The sequence below is a fragment of the Colius striatus genome, chromosome 10, assembly GCF_028858725.1.
Source record: "Colius striatus isolate bColStr4 chromosome 10, bColStr4.1.hap1, whole genome shotgun sequence".
NCBI classification, from domain to species: Eukaryota; Metazoa; Chordata; class Aves; order Coliiformes; family Coliidae; genus Colius; species Colius striatus.
In genome coordinates, this window is record NC_084768.1 from 30,195,470 (window position 1) to 30,216,008 (window position 20,539).

At 42.0% G+C, this 20,539-nt stretch overlaps 1 protein-coding gene across 1 annotated transcript in view; it reads left to right on the forward strand.

The window, feature by feature from the left end:
• EIF2B3 (eukaryotic translation initiation factor 2B subunit gamma) overlaps window positions 1-20,539 on the forward strand; it is a 100,191-nt gene that overhangs the window by 41,841 nt on the left and 37,811 nt on the right. The window contains exon 5 of the mRNA XM_062003961.1: window positions 8,439-8,528. Within this exon, the coding sequence (XP_061859945.1) occupies window positions 8,439-8,528 (90 nt within the window). The remainder of the gene's footprint in view (window positions 1-8,438; window positions 8,529-20,539) is intronic.

Sequence of the window (20,539 nt, forward strand, 5' to 3'; positions counted from 1 at the left end):
AGAAGGGTAGATTTAGATTAGGTATTAGGAAGAAGCTCTTCACTGTGAGGGTGGTGATGCGTTGGAAACAGGTTGCCCATAGAGGTTGTGGATGCCACATGCCTGAAAGTGTTCAAGGCCAGCTTGAATAGGGCTTTGAGTAACCTGGTCTAGTGCAAAGTTTCCCTGCCCATGGCAGGGGGTTGGAGTGAGATGATCTTTAAGGTCCCTTCCAACTCAAACCATTCTGTAGTTATCTGATTAAATATTTGACACTTGTAGTTGTTGGTATCTTGTCAGGCTGAAGTGTGGTTACCATGTTGCCTAATGCTAAAGGGTCCAGGTTTCAATGGAGTTGAAGTGTGAACAGATATGACTGTAAAAGCTTATTGTGAGGCAGAAGCAGTGTGTTCCAAAGGGAAATAGAAAGAAAACACGGGTCAAACCATCCACTGAGGAAGCTGCAGACTCTCGAAGAGCAGAAGCTAAGTATAATTCACTTACAGCAGATAAAGGAAATGAGCATTGCCAGATTCACTGTGGAAGGCATCCCACATGGGCTGCATCTGGGTACATTTTGGTAATTTAAACTGTAACACCTGATTTTTTTTCTCATCTTTTTGTATTTCAAAGCTCAGGTCTTCTTGCTTTCTTGACTGGAAGTCTTGGGGGGAGCCAGATGCTGCTTTGTCTGACGCACAACATGTTTTGCTCTTTTCTTTCTTCTATCCCTTTCTTCTTCAAGCTATGCTGTCAGACTCTGTCTGACAGCAGACTCTGTCTGCTGTCAGGTTGTTCTCCAATCCCAAGAATTGTTTGAGTGGAAATATCTTCTAAAGACTCACAAATAGGCAGCTTCCATCATAAGGGCCTGTTTGTTGGTCAGGCAAAGATCCTAGCAAAGGAAGGTGAGTGATCAGGTATGGCCTATAGAACACGTTTAAATTAAGAGGAATTTTTCATTTTAGTAAATTGGTGGTGCAGAAGTAGTTGATTTTCATGAGGTAGGTGACTCACAATGGGAAACCTCTAAGGAATCTGCAAGCTTCAGTTTCTCCTGCTCTTGGACCTTGTAAAATGGAAATGCTTCTAATGCTTGTTTTGACTTCCGATTTTACTTGCAGTTTAAGGTTGGGAGAGGAAGGATTTCTTTCTGCCTGTTTATTTTGGTAGTCTAAAGGCATGCTATTACCTTAAATTCCCAGATTTTGCAGATCATAGATTCTAAGTAAAACCCACCTTACCTGGGAGGTGCAGAAGGTCTTTGGAGCCTGATGGAGCAAGGCTGAGATCAGCTAGTCATGCTGCTGAGTTCCATTTTGTTTGCCTTTGAGTCTAGGGCACTAACATAAAGAAATTGTGGCAGCCTTGCTGTGCTTAAGCTATATATTGCTAGTGACCTACAGCTTTGACCTAGTATTGAGTTTCACCGTTTCCCATGCATTTACTGTAATTATTTGATTTAAGAAAATATATCATATGTCTACTGCTCAGCCCTTTGGGAACTGGCGTAGGAGGGATCAGCAGGAGCTGCTGTTCTTCAGTAGCCTCTGTACAATCCTCCAGCTTCAGCTGTTTGCTTAAAACTTGTTCCTCTTATGTATTGTCATCCTTTCAGCCCTGGTGATTGTAGGGAACAATTATTTACTAAGGTGATTTTCCATGAAGCAGGAAGCAAAATGAGCTGAATGATTAGGGTTGCCAGGTGCAGACTTTTAGTTCTTTCTCCTTCTTTAGCAAAGAAAGCATTTCCCAAAGCTTGATTAAATCTCTTAAATCACAGTTTAGCCCAGCATAAGAAAAATAAGATCAAATACCAGATCTGAACCAAGTGACTAAGCCATGTCCTGTTGTGTTGGAATTGAATTGGTTATAGTGCACAATAATCTACTTTATTGTCATTCTGGCCTTAACTGTAGCATAAGATGATTACATTGAATGTGTATAATAACATGGCTTACACTTTGTGTATACTGCTTTAAATATTTTGGCAGACCATAGAAAGAATCTTTACGTGTGAGGCTTGATTAATCCTTTTCCTCTGTATAGAACAAGTAGCTGCCAGAGCTCAAGGGTAAAACCTATTAATAACACCTCTGGCATTCCCCGCCCTCCTTCACAGTGTATTCTCTTCTGTTCACACCAAACTCTGGACTTATTATCATTTTGGTCTCCCTCTTTCGCCTTCTCAGTTTCTACATAGTGATTGGATTATTCTAGCAAACTTGAGTCCAGTATAAAACACTTGCAATGAACTCTGTTTTTCCAGTGACAGGGAAAGAGAATGAGGGGCAGGGGAGCTGTGGGGAGCCCAGCGCCTGTGTTATTTCCTACAGCTGTTAGCACTCAGTATGGCAGAGAAGACCCTTAGACCCAAGTTGAGGGAAATGCTTTCCGTAGCAGCTGTGTCTGGTGTGCTCCTGGGGGCTGGATGCACGTGCATCCAGCACCGTGGTGCTGTGCGCCTCCAGGGAGTGCTTCCCGCACTTGGGCTGGGTGAGGAATTACTATTGCTCCTATTTTCATACAGGGACACAGAAGCAGGGTGAAGTGAAACATTTTCTGTAAAGTCATGGGATGAGTTTTCTGTGCAGCCATCAGCACCCTTGCTGTTCAGCGTTGAAGTCAAGAGAGATATTAATGTTAAAGCAGTGTTGGTGCCAAGATAATGACTCTTTCTATGGGAGGTCACGCTGGCTTATTATAAACCATTACTAACCTTGAACCAAATATTAATGTTGAGTTCCGACTGCTAACCTGTACTCTTTCTACTTGAGAAAGTGATTTAATCTTTGGCTTTCTGTGAAAGTTGGTTGCTTTACCAAAAAGTTTTCAGCATGTTTTTGTCAGGATTAGGTTCATAGTTTGCAATATAGTCTCATGGGTATATTAATAATATAATATAACAAAGAGAAACGGCATGCAGTGAAGGCTTTAAATGAAAAATATTTATTATTTGGAAGGCTTTCAAACAACGTAGGCCACTAGATCAATAAAACATTTTCATTTGGAAAGTACTTCCTCTTCTTGACACGATGTCTCTGTAGAAGCAGCAACCAGAGGATGGATGGTGGGTAGTTGCCAGAGATGCTGCTGTGGTGTCTCCCTCTCCAGGTCCTCTGGGGACCAAATTGCATCTTGCCCTCTTGTCCTTATAAATAAGGTTGTTACAAAACTGGAGGAAGTGAGACAGTGAGGGGATGCCTCAGAGCCAGAAAGCAGAGTTACCAGTGCCCATTGCACATCTGTAAGACACCTTGTAGTAGCCTTACACCATCTTGAAATCTTGGGTGATCACTTTTCAGCGCCCTTCTCCTCCCCACTCCAGCTCTCGCATCACCAAGCAATACATCCGAGCCAGATCCAAACTAGTTGTTCCACTCCAGAAGCATCATCCTCTAATTCACCTCAGCCTGCCTGCTCCCCTGCATGCCCCCACCCCCCCCCATCCTCTCCCACTCTGCAGACAAGGGGCTCTGGGCAGCGTGGTTCAGCCGAGGGCTGGAAGCTGAGGGGGTGTCCGGGCCGCACCATGGCTGCTGCCGTTCCACCCAGAGGTGGCAGCATTTCACCGGTGGGCAAAGGAGCCTGGAGACAGTGGGGACATTCACTGCGGGTAGCACTTGGGGATCTTCTTGGCCAAAAGCACTGCCTCAAAAATTAAGGTCATAAGGTGTCTGGGATTTCTGAAGGGCCAACGTAACAGTGGTCTTTTATTATTAGTGAGTTTACAGCCAAGAGCTGTCCCGTAAATGAGCAAGGAGATTTAGGGATTTTTGTGTGGGGTTTTTTTTTTTTCCTTTAAAAGTAGGAATGCTCAAGACATTAAAGGTGGTCTGGCAGCTTATGCTATGAGACTCCTGTTGGTGTTGATTTGTACAGTGGCTCAGTGTCAACACGAGAGCACCCGCTCTGTGCAGACAGCCAGGGTCAGCAGTGTGTGTTTGAACTGGATAGCACGCTGCTTCATGCAGGGGTGCAGTATGTAGCGGGGGGGGGGGACAGGAAAAATGCTGTAGACCGTTTGGCTACGTGAACTATGTGAGCTATATGTGATTAATTAGAAAAGAAATGAGTGTGGAATGCATAGTTTGCACTTAGCTTGCTGTTACTTATTTACTTAGGAGGGATGAGGGGATGAGGAGGAAGATGAACTAATACCCCATAAGCCCATGGTAGATGTAATTCAGCTATCAGCTCAGGAGCCAGGTTAATAGCAGGTATGATTGCATTTTTATTGTGTCATTGCTTGGATTAGTGTTAGAGTATGGACAGCCTCAGGTTCTTGAGCTTACTTAAGGACCTTCATATTTTCCATCAACAGCTGTATGAAGTTAAAGGGAAAGAGGCCATGGGATTTCTCTTTCTCAGCTAGTTTATTTGTGAGGTGGTGAGGTTAATGTGGTAATATCCCATGCTTAGTAGAGAGGCTTTTTTGGCTTTAAGCATTGTGTGTGCTCCCTTCAGATTTATGATTTTGACCCCAGCCTGGCATTATCACACTGTCAGTGGGAGTGCAGGACTGGTTTGAACCTCCAGCTCTTGGTGGTAATCTCTCTTAATTAGTTTACAGTTGAAACAATTGTCCATCTTTTTGCCTTTAAACAGAGAAGTTTGCCCTATCAGGGGTTGATTTCCTGGAGGGAGGAAATCCTGAGAGAGGTTATCAGGGAGAGAAAAGCTCTGGGCTCCACTTTGAAAGCAATGCCATGTACGAAGCATGCATCAATCCTGTTAGTACTGCTTATTATTTCACAATGGCGTGTCAAGAATTACGGGCACGGACCTTTCTAAGGACTCTTGCAGATCTTTATGCACTCTCATCCCGAGTCAGGATTTTGTGGAATTATGTGCTAATAAAAGCTAATTTTACACATTAAATTGTATTCTTTGAAACTGCTCTTTTAATTGCTGATCTTTTCCTGACTTCTCCACAGATCTCTCTGAGCCTCCTCATTGTCGACTTTCTGCCAGGGAGCCCTCCATGCCTCATCATTAGGGCTAAAATCTGCCATCACTTAACATAACACACAGAGCTTACAACTGGGAGCAGCCCTCTCCCTTGCATGGGAGCACAGACAATAATAGACACTATAGTGGCAACGCCAATGGGAGTTTTACCATGTATTTTAATGACTTGTGCTTGATTACATTTGCTAGATTGAACTGAAGTTCATTTAGTAATTGGTATGATTCTTAGAGGGTTCACATTTGACATCCCTCGCTCATTAAAGAGCTCCAACAATGGCTGATACAACTTTCATCTCAATGGTGACCCTCTCAGATATATATCCAGTCTTTTTCTTTTGATAAACCACCCAACCCAGCATTCATTAACACTTAACCATCTGCAGCCAGCCCCTCCTAGTACCTTCTCCCTTGCTTTGATGATATAATTAAAAGCCTTCTGTATTATCTCCCCCAGAGCGATAAGCCTAGGTGCGTCAGCTCTTGCTACGTGCATTGTTTGTTATTTGATTCTCTCTCTATCAGCTGTTCCTCGGGACAGGCTCATTTTTCATATATTGTAAAGATTAGCTGATGGAGTAGGAGATCAGAGGCATGAGAAGGGACTGTGACTTTCCATATTAGTAACCAGATGCTCATTTGAAATGGTGATAGAGTTTGCTGTTATCTGTTAGATTATTTGGCTCCTTTGCTTTTACCTGAAGATAAACTGGTTTATGCACTAGTCAGTGAAAATTAGCATCATCTTTAGTGGCTTGTTATGATAGAGTGGTCTTATCAGTCTGGTTTAGTGTGGCTATTCTCTGCTTGAGTCTGGTTTACAGAAATCACAGCTTTGTTTATGCATGTGCCCAAACTTGCCTGTTTGACCTTTGAAGCTTGTGATTATAATATTAATCTATGGGACTATTCTGTTGCAAATCACTTAGGTGGTCTGTATTTCAGAGGATTTTCTTTGTGGGACCTCCCTCTTGTCCAGCATGATGTTCTGTTATTGTTAGTATATTCTACATTGAAAGCTAACTCGGAGTGGCATTTCAGTACATCTTGTTGTATGGCTCGTTTTTGTGGGGTGATTTTTTTGTGTGTGATGGAGCAGCAACTAGGATAGCACTGTGCTACTGTCTGTCCACTTGCAGTGGTTTTGTATAACTTTGTTATACAAAGTTGCTTAGCTACAGAAAAACTTGGTACAATACTTGAATGCAGAGACAAACTTTAGCCCACAAATCCTCAGTGTCCTGCAGTGTAGCTAAATAGTGTTATTCTAGTTTGGAGGTGGGGAGACTGTGTGAAAGCCACACAGATATTGGCAACAGAATCAGCATTTGTTGATGAGTTCCTGTTTTACACTCTTCTGCTTGCTGTCTAGCCCTTGCAGCCTTCCCCTGCCTTGTATTTAAAGGAGGTTGTGATAGATCTTAAATAAGGAGAGAATAATATACCATTCTAAATACTAAAGAAACGGTGTCCTGTTTGTCATCTGCAAATGAAAGATTGGGGTTTTTCCTCTTATTTTTGCCTTCTCCTTCCTATGTTGCATCTGTTTGGACTTTTTTTTTTACATGCTTCTTGCCTTGTTCCATTGTTTTGTTCATTTTCTCAGTTTTCGTCCCTGCTCCGTTTCTTTCCGTTTGTCTCTTTCACCCATTTCAAGAATTAATTATATTCATGATATAATACAAGGGAGCCCTTTTTCTCAGACAACAGGAAAATTCTCCCTCTCGTAGATGTTCAAAATGTGGAAGTCATCCTCAGGATGCAGAGCAGGAGGGAGTCTGCTGACTTCCAACTGGAAGACATCATTAAAATTAGTGGATTCCCTATCCTATTTGCATAAGGAACATTGCTATTTGGGCTGACTTCCACAGCAACATCTGGGCCACTGATAACATCAGTACTGGAGCATTGCTAGGTGAGCTCATGTTTTGTTAATGAAGTAATCTCCTGAAAGTGCATATATCATTTTTAATGATAAAGCACCACATAACTTTACTGCAAAGTGTTGTACTACCATTACAGGAGCTTTCCCTTGCAAGTGGGACTTAAAGAATTTTGTTACAGTTAATAGAACGCTTGGTTTGAATTGTATGACAAGCTTGTGAAATGCCACCTAAATTATAACATTTTAAGGTTGAAATACTTTGGTAACTCAATGCATTAATTGAGAAATGCACTGAAAAATGGCTTATTAGAACACCTGATAGTCTCGATAGCTTTAGTGTTATTAAATAGTTGGTGTGCTAGTATTGGTGTACTACAAATAAATAGATATATTTGCATGCTCAAGTTGTGAGTAAACTCTCTGCAGAGCTAACTAAATAATAAAAGTGATCACGATCATAAAGATCTGACTTTAACATGTTCTGGAATAAGTGAACAAAGATGGGATGGAATATACTAGTAAGATAGGTTAATTCAAAAACTCCATAATGAAATTGAGACATCAAAGGAGGAAAAATGAAAACAGAGACAATGTGAGGTGTGGATTGAAATTTCTCTCCCTAATACCCTCTGGCCTGTGGATGCAGTTAGAGAGCTCTCAAACAGCCTGGTGTAGTCCCTGTTGTTTTGCTTCATAGTTTTTAATCTGTAAGCTAAATATTCTTGTGGCTTTTCTGTCCTGAGAAGTAGTGGCGAGTGTTCAGGCAGCCAGAACACTCTCAAATGAGGCTACAGGTGTGTCGAAATGAAAGTCATATTGCCAAAAAATATCTAGTTACTTTGAGATAGGTTCCAAAAAGGGTCTCTGCTATCTTAAGAGCAAAGAATACACAAAGAGAAATAATAGAATTAGTTGATGAGTCTCTCAGATTTAAAACCTGACAATGTTGAAGCTATTGGAGATTTCTGAGTTTCTGAAATATTAACCTGCCACTAGTCTGAAAGCAGAGACATTGTTTGACTAATGATGAGTGGGAGTTTTACTGGTCTTTTCCACCTTACTGGGCTGGGTGGGCAAATGCTTTGTTCTTGAGCTGCAGCAGTAATTTGTAGTGTAGGAAAGGTGAGCAGACCCCATCTTCTTCCCCTATTCCTCTCCAGGAAGTGTTGGAAAAAATACAGTAGTGTTGTTGTGTTTGCTAGCAGAACATGCACAGCCTTGCATATTAAGGCAGGCACTTAGCCAAAAACTTTGAATTATTGTACCCTGACATTACCCACTGTAACTTTTAGCACTCTGGGCCCATTACTTTGGCTTCCTGCCCAGTAATGTGCAATTTCCACTTACATAAGAAGATGTAGCAGAAGTAATGACTCCTTGGAGGAGGTGTTTTCTTTCTTTCATAACAGATCAGCCCAGGGCCAGCAGGTGTAAGTTTATAGACACAGTCCAATAATGGCAGCCTCCTCTGTTAATCCAGAAGTAGATGGAAAGGAACAGATCTACCTTTGCACACTTATTACTATCCACTGGCTTCGTTTCAAAGCGAAGGTCTTGTAAATGGCCATGGAAAGCTCCATGATTTTCTACTTCTTTTCTTTTCCAGGCATCCCAGAATGCACATCAGAACAGGGCTGATGGATGCTCATCTCTACTGTCTGAAGAAATACGTGGTAGACTTCCTTGTAGAAAACAGGTAAGAAACCAAGTAATACACAAGGTCATGGCAGGTGTTTGCATCGGTGTCTGGTTCATACGAGGACTTTTAAAGGGAGATTTGATTGGTTAAATTGGCTGGCATAAAAGAAAAAGGTGAAATAAAGTTGCTTTCAAAATGCTTTAACTACAGTAACAGGTGTGCCAAGCATTACATGTGAGTTTCTTATTCAGACTTTTAAAACAAATAATCTAATAACAGAATAAGTGAAAGCTAAAATTTTTGTCTCTTTTGTGCATCCCTTGTTTTCCTAAAGTATCTGTGCTTTTTGGCTGCTCATTTCACCAAGGCTCCCCCATTGTTAGGGCTGTGAATACATTTCTGACCTTTGATTTCCCCCACCACAGTCTGTTTTGGCCTTTGCATTCACCTTTTCTCTCCCCCTTCACATCCACCACCACTGCAGGTGGGCTATCTCTGTAGCATCCTATGTTTTTAGCTTGTGATGTTCCTCTGTCAAAACTCTGAGACCACCCACTGAGAGTAAGAAAAACATCCATTTTTGGAAGTGGAGAAGGATCTTAGCTATAATATTTCATGAAACAGACCAGAAAAAACACCCAACCTGTTTATCTTTAAAAAAACAAACAAATGAACAACCCCCCTCACAGTAAGTAGTTCACTTTTGGAATAATGTCCTGTTCCTAGAGTTTTTGTAGCACTCTCATGCCAATTATATGTATTGAATGCTCACTGAGTTCTCAAGAATTTTTCTCTCCTTTTACATAAGATAAGAGATAAAGAGGCTAAGTGTTGTGTTCATAGTGCTTTTCCTTAGCACACAAACTGGCATGTGAAAACATGTTGAAAGGCAGGAGGGTTTGTGGTAGTCTTGACCATATACAAATCTGGTAATGCAGTTGGATGCATAACTGAAGAAGCTCTTCCAGAATAAGGTTCTGTGAGTGAAGTGGAAAATCTGTGTTAACCCCCAGGGCAATTTCTTGCTATCCGTAAGAATAAATCTTATCTGATGCTGTGACTGGCACATGGGGTCATTATACAAGTCATTTTAGTTCTCACTTGTGAACGGGAACGTGTCTGAGAGGTGAGAAAGCTTCAGAAGCAGCAGATGATTTAAATCTGGAGTAAACTGTTTATGCAGTGTATTTTAGAAAGCTGGTGATATTTCAAACTTCTTGTATAACCTGTGGTAGCATGAAGCAGTATTTACACTTTTCTTTTGTCATAATACAACATGTAGAACTCATTTCTTAAAATCCTAGCCGTCCAATTTTGATGGGATTACACGTCTCTGGAATGTTAGACATTTCACACAGTTCTTTTTCCTTAGTATTTCATACTGTTTTGAATGTAGAGCATGAGGTCTGTGAGACAAGGACAGTCAGACATGCCACAGTACATGACACAATGAGGCCTCAAATAAAGATAACTTCAGATTTCAAGGCTTTATGCTATTTCCATTGTAACTGGTGAGATGTTTGATTTTGTCAGTGTTGAAATTTAACCTTGTGTGAACCAAAGCCAGCAGAGTAAAATCTTGCAACTCCTCCAGTTGCCCCCAGGTCCCTCTAGAACTTGCTTTTTGCAAGTATGACCATTTCTTTTCCATAGAGAAGTCATTCTCTGTCTTCACTATCTTGTGAAGCAGCAGCACTTCCACGACAAATACATAATTACAGCAGCTAGACAGCATTTCTAAGAGCTGATAACAACACCTGGCTTACTGATGGCAGGTAGCTGCTTCATTCTCTTTATTACAGACATGCTGCTTATTCAGTCAGTCGAGAAAGTAATTTGCAAGTAATGTGCTTAACTGGCAGATCTGGGGAATGGGACTTTTGCCATGAGGAATAACTTGGGCTTTCAGGCTTCTGGCATTTGTAGGCATTTGCAGCTTGTTTTTCTTCTCTGAGGAAGGAGAGGACAATGCATACCCAAAGATCTTTCCATGTTTGGCAGCAATATGCCAGGACTTTTTTAAATAGACCCTGTGGAATATTTTTGCCTCAGAAGTACTGACATCTACATAATTGTTTGGGTTTAAGACTTCTTTTTAATGCTTTAGTTTTTAATCTAGAGAGAACCTACAGTAAGATTTTGCCTCTCTGGAGTTCTACACCAGGACTGGAGAAGCTCAGATGCCTTGTTTAAGTTGTGCATGTTTAAAACTAACAGCATGGACTGAAGTGAACAGTGAAGCTCTTGTACGGTGCCAGGAAGTACTGACACAGTGTACTTCCTCAATATTACAATATTTACATTGTGTTAATATTTTAACAGCAAGGTTTGATGGCAGGCAGAACACCTTTTTTTTTTCATTGTTTGTAGCTCAGTGAAGCATTTACTTTTTTCAAATATTATTTTGACATGGCAAGATCAGAAAAGAGACTGGCCAGCAGTAAAAATTTCAGATCCTACAACTGGCTGCAGCTTATCCTTTTGCAGAGGAAAGTTACCATTACTTCCAGGTCAAAGAATTACATGAAAACTAATGTGGCTGTGCATGTGGGATCTGTTGCTCCAAATGGAATAAAAGCCCAGTGTAGCCCCAGCTTAGCTGCAAAGATGTGGCAAGAACAAGCTCTGACTCCTCAGGTGAATGTAGTTTTGATAAAGCTGCACCTATAAGGGTAAATTTGATTCCTCCACTTCGGTCACATTAATGTATGTGTGGTATGGAATCACTAGCAAATAATATGAAAACAGGGAAAATAATTTTAAATGGCTAAACCTTTGTTTTTCCAATGTTGCTTTAGCATTTGAGACAAGTTCATTATATTACACCTCTAGAAAAAGGCTGAATTTCTTTTTCAGCTCCAAAATGGACTTGTAACACCAAGGGTTTGTTACCAGCTCAGCAACTGTCTGGCTTTGTGGTACTGGACAGATCCCTTAATTCTTCTATGCACTTGTTTCCTCTTCTGAGTGGCATTGTTTGTAGAATAATCAGTATTTATTTAGCAGCACTGAGATTCCACTATGGGGGACGTTAGGAGAAGTCAAAATACTTTTGGTAGTCTGTAACTCAGTCCATAAAAATGCATTCAAGGACTATGAACTCTTTTTAAAGGACTGAATAGTAGATTCTCCTCCCTGAATTTTTATTGCACTATAGCAAACCAAACAAATTCTTGAGTTTTAGAAAGCAGAGATCACTATACCTTTGAATAAAAGTCAGAGGAAATGGTCTGTTTATGAGAACCTCCTCAAATATGTGTGTCCAGGCAAAGATAAAAAATATCATGCCCCAAATGTTGTTTAAACCCAGGGAAGTCACTTCTCAGGGAGTCAAACTGCTTTCTCTTTCCTTTCCTAGGGGGAAAAAAATGTTTTGGCAGTTCAAATCCCCACTCCATCTGTCTGTCATCCTCTATTTCAGCACTGGATCCCAGTGAAATTGAGTCTGCAAGGGTATGACAGTCCTACCCTGTCCAAATCTACTGAGGTCAAACACTCGTGGTTCTGCAGTGGCCTGGAGAACAGCTGAAGAGATTCCCACCCCTAGCAGTTTCTATTTCCCTTCTCTCCATACTCCTGTACCATTGGGGCAGGTTGACTGTGTGCTCCTAAATCAACTCCAGTGTACTGGCAACCTCTGCCCAGAGGTGCCGGTGGGAGCACTCAGAGCTCTGGACTGGGATGGACATCTTCATCCCTACATCTGCAGGGGATACTCGGTGCTGTGGACTAGATTCAACTGTTCCACTACCAGCTGGGTTTATCCCATCTCAATGGGTACTGTGACCTCAACATGAACAAGCAGCAACTTGTTTGGTCTGAATTTTCTGCTGATTGTAACTGTCCCTAGGTCTTGTTTTTCCTGCAGAGACCTTTGATTGTTCCCCAGGTTCATAGAGTTGCAGAGGCTGGTGTCAGTCTGGCAGATGTACCAGGTCTCCAGAACTGTATCACTTCTTTGCACAGGATGGAGGGCAGTGAAAAGTCTGATCTCCCTGTATTCAGGCAAGAGCTTTTCTTTCCTAAACATTTCCTTTTTCAGAAGAGCGTTGCCCTAAGAGCCCGAGGTGCTTTGTGGCGTGGGGAAGACAGGCGCACGCAGGCCGTGCGTGCTGCAGGAGCTGCTCTGCCAGCACAGGGCAGGGATAGTTGAAGGTGAACACCTGCACTGCATGATGAACTGCACAATATTGCTTTTCTTACAACGATCCTTCCGTGAGCTGAGCCAGCAGGCGAGACAGAAGCAGAGGCTGTAGCTGGCTGGGGGCACGGCTCCACCCCACAGCTGGCGGGCCTCACACCCCTGGGGCCTGGGGTGGCAGCCAGCACAGTAGCCAGTCCCTTTTTTGGCACTCTCCTGAGTGCTAGGTTGGAATGCTGCCTCGCTGCTGCATTCAGGGCAGATGGAAGAAGAGAGTCCTTATTCCCTTTCCTCTGTGAACTTCATCTGTAGTGGAGGGCAGGGTCTAGGGCTGTGCTCTGTGAGCCTGGTGTGCTGCACAGGCATGCACTGATATTTCTTTACCGTGTGCTGACAGTTCCCTTGCTAACGATCCCAGCAAAGCTCCTAGCAGAAATGTGATCAAAGTGAAATTACGTGGTAGTTTGTGTTCTGTTTTTTTCAAGAATATTTCTAAAGGTCTAGCCTGGTAAAATAAGTTACCTGACTTGGAGGAGGGTGAGGGGGGAGATGGATATAAAGCAACCCCTTCCCCTGTAAAGTTTTAACATGTAAAATTTAAACTTGCTTTGGAAATTTAAATGTTGAAGATGTTGTGTCTCTATATCCTGTGTATGTGCTTAAAAGTATATGTAATATGCATTTATAACATATAGATGCATGAATGGCACTGTGGCCACGGTTAGCTGTGCAGGTACAGATGGCATATTTGTACCTGTGAGGATTTCACCTTGCTCAAAGCTGAAACCTCTATATACATGAAGGCTGACATTTTCACCTCTCATTGAGGCAGACCAGAAAGATCCAGTTTACCTAAACAAAGCCCTACCTATTAAGTATTTCAGGTTTCATCAGTACAAAACTTTTCATGAATATCTAATCAAACCTTAGTTAAAGGTTGGACACGTTTAAAAATGCTGGCCTTGTAAAGTTGGGCACTCAGCAGTTAGGAAGTACCATAGCTGAGACTCCTTGTGCAATCTGTTGCTTCTGTATGTGCCACATATTATGGTATAATCTCCAGTTATGTGACTCTACATATTTTTTTCCCCTCTGTAACTGTTGCTTTGTTGTCCAAGGTGCTCACTGAAGGAGATATTGTTCAATGTCTTATGTATCTCGTGTAGTTCAGGGGAAGGCCACCAGCCTTACTTGCTGCTCGCTCTTTAAACCCTGTTCTGAAAATAAAGTAAATACTTTATTTTTGGATTCTCCAGTGCTTAGCACTGATACTATAATAATCTGCACACACTTCATTGATTATCTTTCCAGCACTTCTCTTAGAGATGTCATAGTCTATCCCCATTCTGAAAGGGTGAAACTAGGGCACACGAGTTGACGTTTGAAGCATCTTTGTCTTAAGTATGTTGTTTTTCAGTCGTTCAAAGAATCTATGCCATTGATGATAGATGTTAAGGGGTGTCACTGATGAAATCATAGCATAGAATTGTTTTGTTTGGAAGAGACCTTTAAGATCATCAGGTTCAACCATTCACTTCACACTGCCAAGCCCATCACCAACCCATGTTCCTCAACACATCCCTACAGGGCTTTTGAATATCTCCAGTAATGGTGACTTCACCACCTCCCTGAGCAGCCTGTGCCCAACAACCCTCTTGGGGAAAAAGTTCTTCCTAATCTCCAATCTAAACCATCCCTGGTGCAACTTCAGGCTGTTTCCTCTTGTCCTATCGTTCTTTCCTCAGGATTCCCCACCTTGCTATAATCTCCTATCAGATAATTGTAGAGAGTGATCATGTCTCCCCTCAGCCTCCTATTTTCCAGAGTAATCAAAAGCACAAAATGGCAACCTGCAGAAATTAGATTTACATTCTGTGTTCAGCAGCATCTGTAAACATCTCTGACAGAAGGGAAATTAAAACAGAAACCCAAGCCAGAATCCATTCTTCAGGCATCATTTGTTTGCCTTAAATATTAGCAGTCCTTTTCTCCTCTTGCAGCCCTCTGCTTTGTACATTTAACACACATTCTCTAACAAATGAGGTAGGCATTCTTCTGCCTCATTACACAACCTTGATTCATCCTCAGGGCATAGTCCGTCTTTACATTGGGTGAAGAAGAGATGGAGACTGGGGAGAGAGGAAAAGTAGGTGAGTGTGTTTTTAAGGACTGTGTCATAATGTTTACGTATGAGGTCTTAAAATTAAGGTTGTATAAGCAACACAGTTCTAGCTTTCTTAATTTAAGTGTCCAAACCATTACCCTGATGTTCTTTTAAGTGTAGGTATAAATATTTCTATATGTGATGCTTTTAGAATTAATCAGTGAGGCTACTGTGACTGTTGCTAATGGAGTGGCTGTTATCAACATAGATTTATCACCTTTCAGGTCAGCCACCAGAAGAAAATGAGATGCTGTGAACTTTAAAGAATATTCAGTCCAGTCTTTTTAACCTTGACTTGGAGCATGCTCTACTACTCTGCATGAGCAGTTCAGTTACCGTGCTGAAAGAGAAAGAGAATGGAGCATGCCCAGTGTAGGACTCAAAAAATTTAGTTACAAAACAGCTCACTTCCAAGCATGTGCAAACAGTGGTTTTTCAGGCTTAGCTTGATGTAGTATGGGAACTTTTTATCTTTACAATGCTGTGATGAAAAGACTATCTTGTGCCAAATTGCAAGCATGGAAGTGCAAGAGCTTTTCAGTGAAGCAGTCAACATACTTTTAACATGGACAAAACAAAGGTGTTTTTTCCCCCATAGTTTTGTTCTTGGAAATAGCTGCAACATTTTCATGAAGCTATCAAAACCAAAAAAATCAGCTTGAGGCAAACACCTGGCATGGGTAATTTCAGCCAGAACAGTTAAACTTTGCCAAAGTTTACAAACAGACCAAGACAGAAAGTTACAACACGAAATGCTGGGCAATTTATCTATAGGCACCTCGCTTGCACCACCTCTAAAAGTAGTCATCTCAGCTTTTATAAAGCAGATGCTACTGTGTTAGTAGCTCAGATGTGGCTTCTCTGTTTTGCACCAGAGTGGCAAATACATTTCCTAACACAAGGCAATCTTTGCACTTTGTTTCAAAGGACTATGTCCATATATCTAAAACACAGTTGATAGCATATCTTCCTCATATATCACAACATTTCATGTACTTTGGTGTCCTTCCTTCCCTTTCTTACCAAAAAAGTCTCCATTTTGCCCTGAATTGCTGGGTGTAGAAAAAGCCAACATTTCCCTTGTACAGTCACCTGGGAAGCGGGCAGCCCTGTTTGTGGCCAGAAGGAATGATATGTGGTACTGGAAAGGCAAGAATGGCAAACAGCAGCACTGTGGTTGCTTTGAAAAGTCCAAGTAAGCATTTGCAATGCCATGTCTTGGGAATGCTGAGTGCTAACATCTTGCTTACCACCAGGGTAATCCACTTTCCCCGGGGGCCCTCCTCTCGGGGTGCACCCTGTGAGAGGCTGAGCTGGAGCTAAGGAAACAAATCAGCTCTTCTGCAGTTCTTCCAGCCCTGGAGAGCTGCCTGACAGAATTCGCCAGTAGAGAAACTCTTCTCTGAACTGAGCAAATTTGCAGTAAGCTTTATAGCCAAAGTCAGTATGATTTGTTTGGAAAGTTAAACACTGGGGTGGTTTAGAGGGTTTGGTTTTTTTTTGAGCTGCTGAAATAAATAAGAGCAAATTGTGTGAGGTCATAGCACTTTGCCTTTCCAAACTGCTTCAGCTGCAGTCCCAGAGCAGGCTTCTCTTCTCGGCTCCCTGCCGCTGCATCCAGAGAGCCTCTGCTGGGCCAGTACTAGGAGGAGAGAGGAAGGTTTACTGTCCCACTGCTGTATTCTGAGACCTGTGGCCTTGAGAAGAGCTGCGGTGGAGCCACCCTTCTCCTCCCTAAAAAATGGCAGGGGCTGTATGAGATCTTTGAAAACTGGAGGTGCGAGTGACTGGCTCTGAAGCCGCTGGTCGGATGGCTGTGTGCTATGCTGTACACAAAGGCCTCTGCAGGTTTATATTAAGGTGCTGCCCAGACTAAACCAGTGCATTTTTTCTTTTTCCCCTTTAAATGCCTTTTTATCATTCAGGCTGTCACCTGTGTTTCCTGGCAAGGGTTTGCTGGCTGAGGGAGGTCTGGCAGAGCTGAACACCCAGCTTTGGTGGTCTTTGTGTGGCTGCCTGAAAGATGGCTTAAAACAGAACCTGCTCTGTGAATACCTGCGAGTTAACATGTGTCAGCCGTGTGGCTGGAAGGTTTCTCCTTTGCTGTAAAGGGAGATTTTATAATGAATACTTTCCTTGTGATTAAAATGGGTAAATAAACAAATAGCTCCTACAGGAAGTATACTGTGTGAAGACAGGGCAAATAGATGTAGCTTTCCAAACAAGGGAAAGAAAAAGGGGAGGAAAAAAAAACCCCAACCAAACCCAAGCTCCTCCTTAGCACATTTCATCTAGTAGAATATGAAATGGCAATTTATCTTCCCTGTTTCCTTTCCTTGTCAAACATATCCAGCTGTTGGAGCTTTCTCTGTTCCCTGCTAGAAATGCCAAGACTTGAAATTTGTTGATGTCCTCCTCCAGAGTATCAGTACTGTTATCTTTCCATGGTACCAATAAAGCTAACTCCTGAAACCTCCAGGGGGGAAAAACCCCGACAATCCCAACTAGATTTAAACAGACTGTGATTTTCAACAAATCACTTCTGTAATAGATACAATTCCCTTTCCTGTTAGTGGACTACCTGGGAGCAGACATACCTTTGGCTGTGCTGAATTGGAGCTGATTAACCTTATGAATAAGTACAAATCTTCCTGTGAGACCACAGCATGCCGCAGCAGCCGTGTGCCTGAGCTGCTCGAAGCATGCTTGGTCACAGCTCAGCATTCTGTGCATACAAGCTGCTCCTATTGCAAATTTTTCTTAAGTAAATGTTAACATTTGTTTATTTTGTACCCTGTGATTTTCAGCATCAGAAAACGACCTTTTGGATTTGCAAATAAAAACGAAGGTAGGGAGGCCATGAAAAAGGTCATTTGAATGTCAATGCAAGTATTATAGGATCAGACAAAAATTTAGGTTGAGGAGGGGCCTCTAGCAGTCTCTAGTCCAACCTCCTGCTCGAGGAAGTCTACCTTTTGTATTGCTCAGTGTGTTTTTTTGCAGTTGAGTTTCAAAAGTCTCCAAGAATGGAGACTGGACCTTGTCCCAGGCCTGTACCACTCACTGAAAAGTTGTTTTATTTATGTCCCAACTGGAATTTCCCTTGTTGCAGCTAGCATCTGTTGTCTCTTGCCCTTTTACTCTGCACCTCTTGGAAAAGTCTGACTGTCTTCTATATCACTTCACTTTGGGCAGTGGAAAACTCTAATCAGATCTCCCTGCAGTCTTCTCTTCTCCAGGCTGAACAAACCTTGCTCCCCCAACTTCTGCTCCTGCGTCATGTGCTCCTGGCCCTATTGGTGGCCTCAACTGGCCTTGCTCTGACCTGATAAATAAACATTAAAAATTGTTAACTATTTCTTCCACTGCTTCCTGCAGTTGCAGTTTCCCTGGGTAGCCTTCAGTCATACTGACTTTTGTATTCAGATGAGACGTGGATTCTGAACCAAGGAGGAATGACAGTTCTTTTGCCCATCTATGTGCACTTTAAATCATTGCCACTTGGACAGCATCAGCCTAAGCATTCTTTCATCAATCTAGTACACTTTCCTTCACCTAGCACTACTTGCATGTGAGGTACTTGGGGGGAAATTATCTTACCTTGCTGGACATGTCCCTGTGAGGATACAGGCCTTATGTGTGATATTATAGTGTATTTCTCTTGCAGTGGAATTTTTAAGGAAGCCTTAAAAAAGTTCCTGTATTTTTTGTTCAGGTGGCCTGATTGTACAACTTTAAAGAATTTTCAAAATAATGTTTTCCTTTCTGCCCCTCTCTGGTTTGCTTCTAAACTTCTCTTCTTCCACACCCCCCCAGTCACTGACTGATCCTTCTAAAATGATGCATCCCTTTTTACTTTCAAGATAAATTTTAGGAAAAGAAAGAAAAATAGTGATTGTTTCTCTGCCATTCTATTTCTCATAGTTTCTTTACTCTAGGTGTTCCTTCAGTGTCAAATTTCATTGTGCCTTACCCAGCCCAATGAAACATGAACAATAATAAATATGTCTAGAACACGGTTGCTGACTATTATTCCGTTGAGTTGGTATGATGGGTGACTTTTAAGTTCCTGCATATAGAAGGGAGAATGAATTTTGCTAACAATGATAGGACACACGTGCCTGGATAAAGTAGTTAAGAGATACCTATATTAAGCCAGTGAATTATCAATCAATAATATCCTAAGATGTATTTTGAACGTGGTAAGTAGCTAGAGTAGGAGGTACAGGGTGATCTTAGAACATAGTCTTGCATCCAAGGGGAGCAACTACACCTTTCTTCAGTTAAAGTGAAAAAATGGTATCATAACGTTTTGAAAAGACACAGAACAGTCATTGGGAAATGCTGAATGCTGTCTACTTAAGATACAAGTTTTGAAGTCAAAGACCTGAATGGGGAAGGAGGAGTGAGATCTCCCTGTACTGAAGATGCAGAGATGAGCTGTAGCACGCACGGTGTTTTACACCAAACTTTTTTGGGTGAATAACATCTGGAAAGAACATTATACATAAACATAGACTTGTGAAGAAGAAATTGGATTCACTGGTCAAAGAGCTTTATCTTATTCTTCAGGAAAGGGTAAAGTAACAAAAGATCATGCTGCAAATGCCACAGTAAAGAGAAAAAAGAGTTGTCCTACAGCAAGGAATGGATTTAAGATAGAATTGATTGCTGGGGAAAAAGGTGTAGAAATGGGACTTGTAGTGGTGGAAGCGAGACTAAATTATACATCAGAGCTTCCACTGTGTCTCCCAGACTGCTGAAGGAGTGGGCATGTTATTAAGTCAAAGCAAGAATAGATCCATTTGGTTGCAACCGAACGGTATCTGTATGGAGAAACAAAGCAGTGACGTGGACATATATGGTGCCTCTCCTGCAGCCGTGGTGAAGCAGGCTGAAAGACCTTAACCATGTGAAACTACAGCCATGTCTACATTTTTTGATGCTGATGTGTTTTATACAGACAGGTCTGAAGTGTTTAAATGTATGAAGAGATATATACTATATGCCATAAGTTTACAAAGTTCGTCAGTTTTATGCATACACATCAGCTTTAGCAAATGCATCGTGTGCACGTGTTTGTTTAGGCGTATTATCAGAAATATCAGAACTCTGTTCAGTGCACTTTTCAGAGAAGGAGCCTAATTTCAAAGGCATTTAGAGAAAAAAAGTTGGTAACTCAGACAGATGGCTGCAAAGGCGGAGGTGGGAGAGAATGGGGAAGGATGAGTTCTGGCAAGGACGCGCGTTTGGTGCAGGTGCGCTTGTTTGAGAAGAATGGGATGCTGTCTGGGAATGAATGAGATCCATTCCTCAGCAGCAAGTACAACCTGCCAAACACCCTGGGTGGCCTCTGACGGCCTCAGAGACTTTTGGTCAGAGAGAAGTTCTAAAAATGTCTAAACTTGCTGGCATTCCCGTGCAAAAGCTGCTGCATTAGTCGGGAGCTGCGGGGCGTTCCTGGCTGTTTGACGAGTGGGCAGAGTTAAGGTTACTTAGATGACCTGAGCTGAGTGCGTGCAAGCTTTCAAAGGATTTGAGTATGTAATTGAGGAGTTTTAATTTCTGTGGTCAATTTTTCAGAAAGCTGTCTTGTTTCCCAAAGGGATTTTTGGCAGAAGTGGAAGTTAGATCCCTGTTCCTTTAAGTGCCTCCAGACTTGGTGGAACTTGAGAACAGCTTTTTATGTGGTTTGCATCCATACCATCCCTTCCTTACTTTGATCTGGATCTTCTCTGTATGATGATGTCTTTGACTGTCACT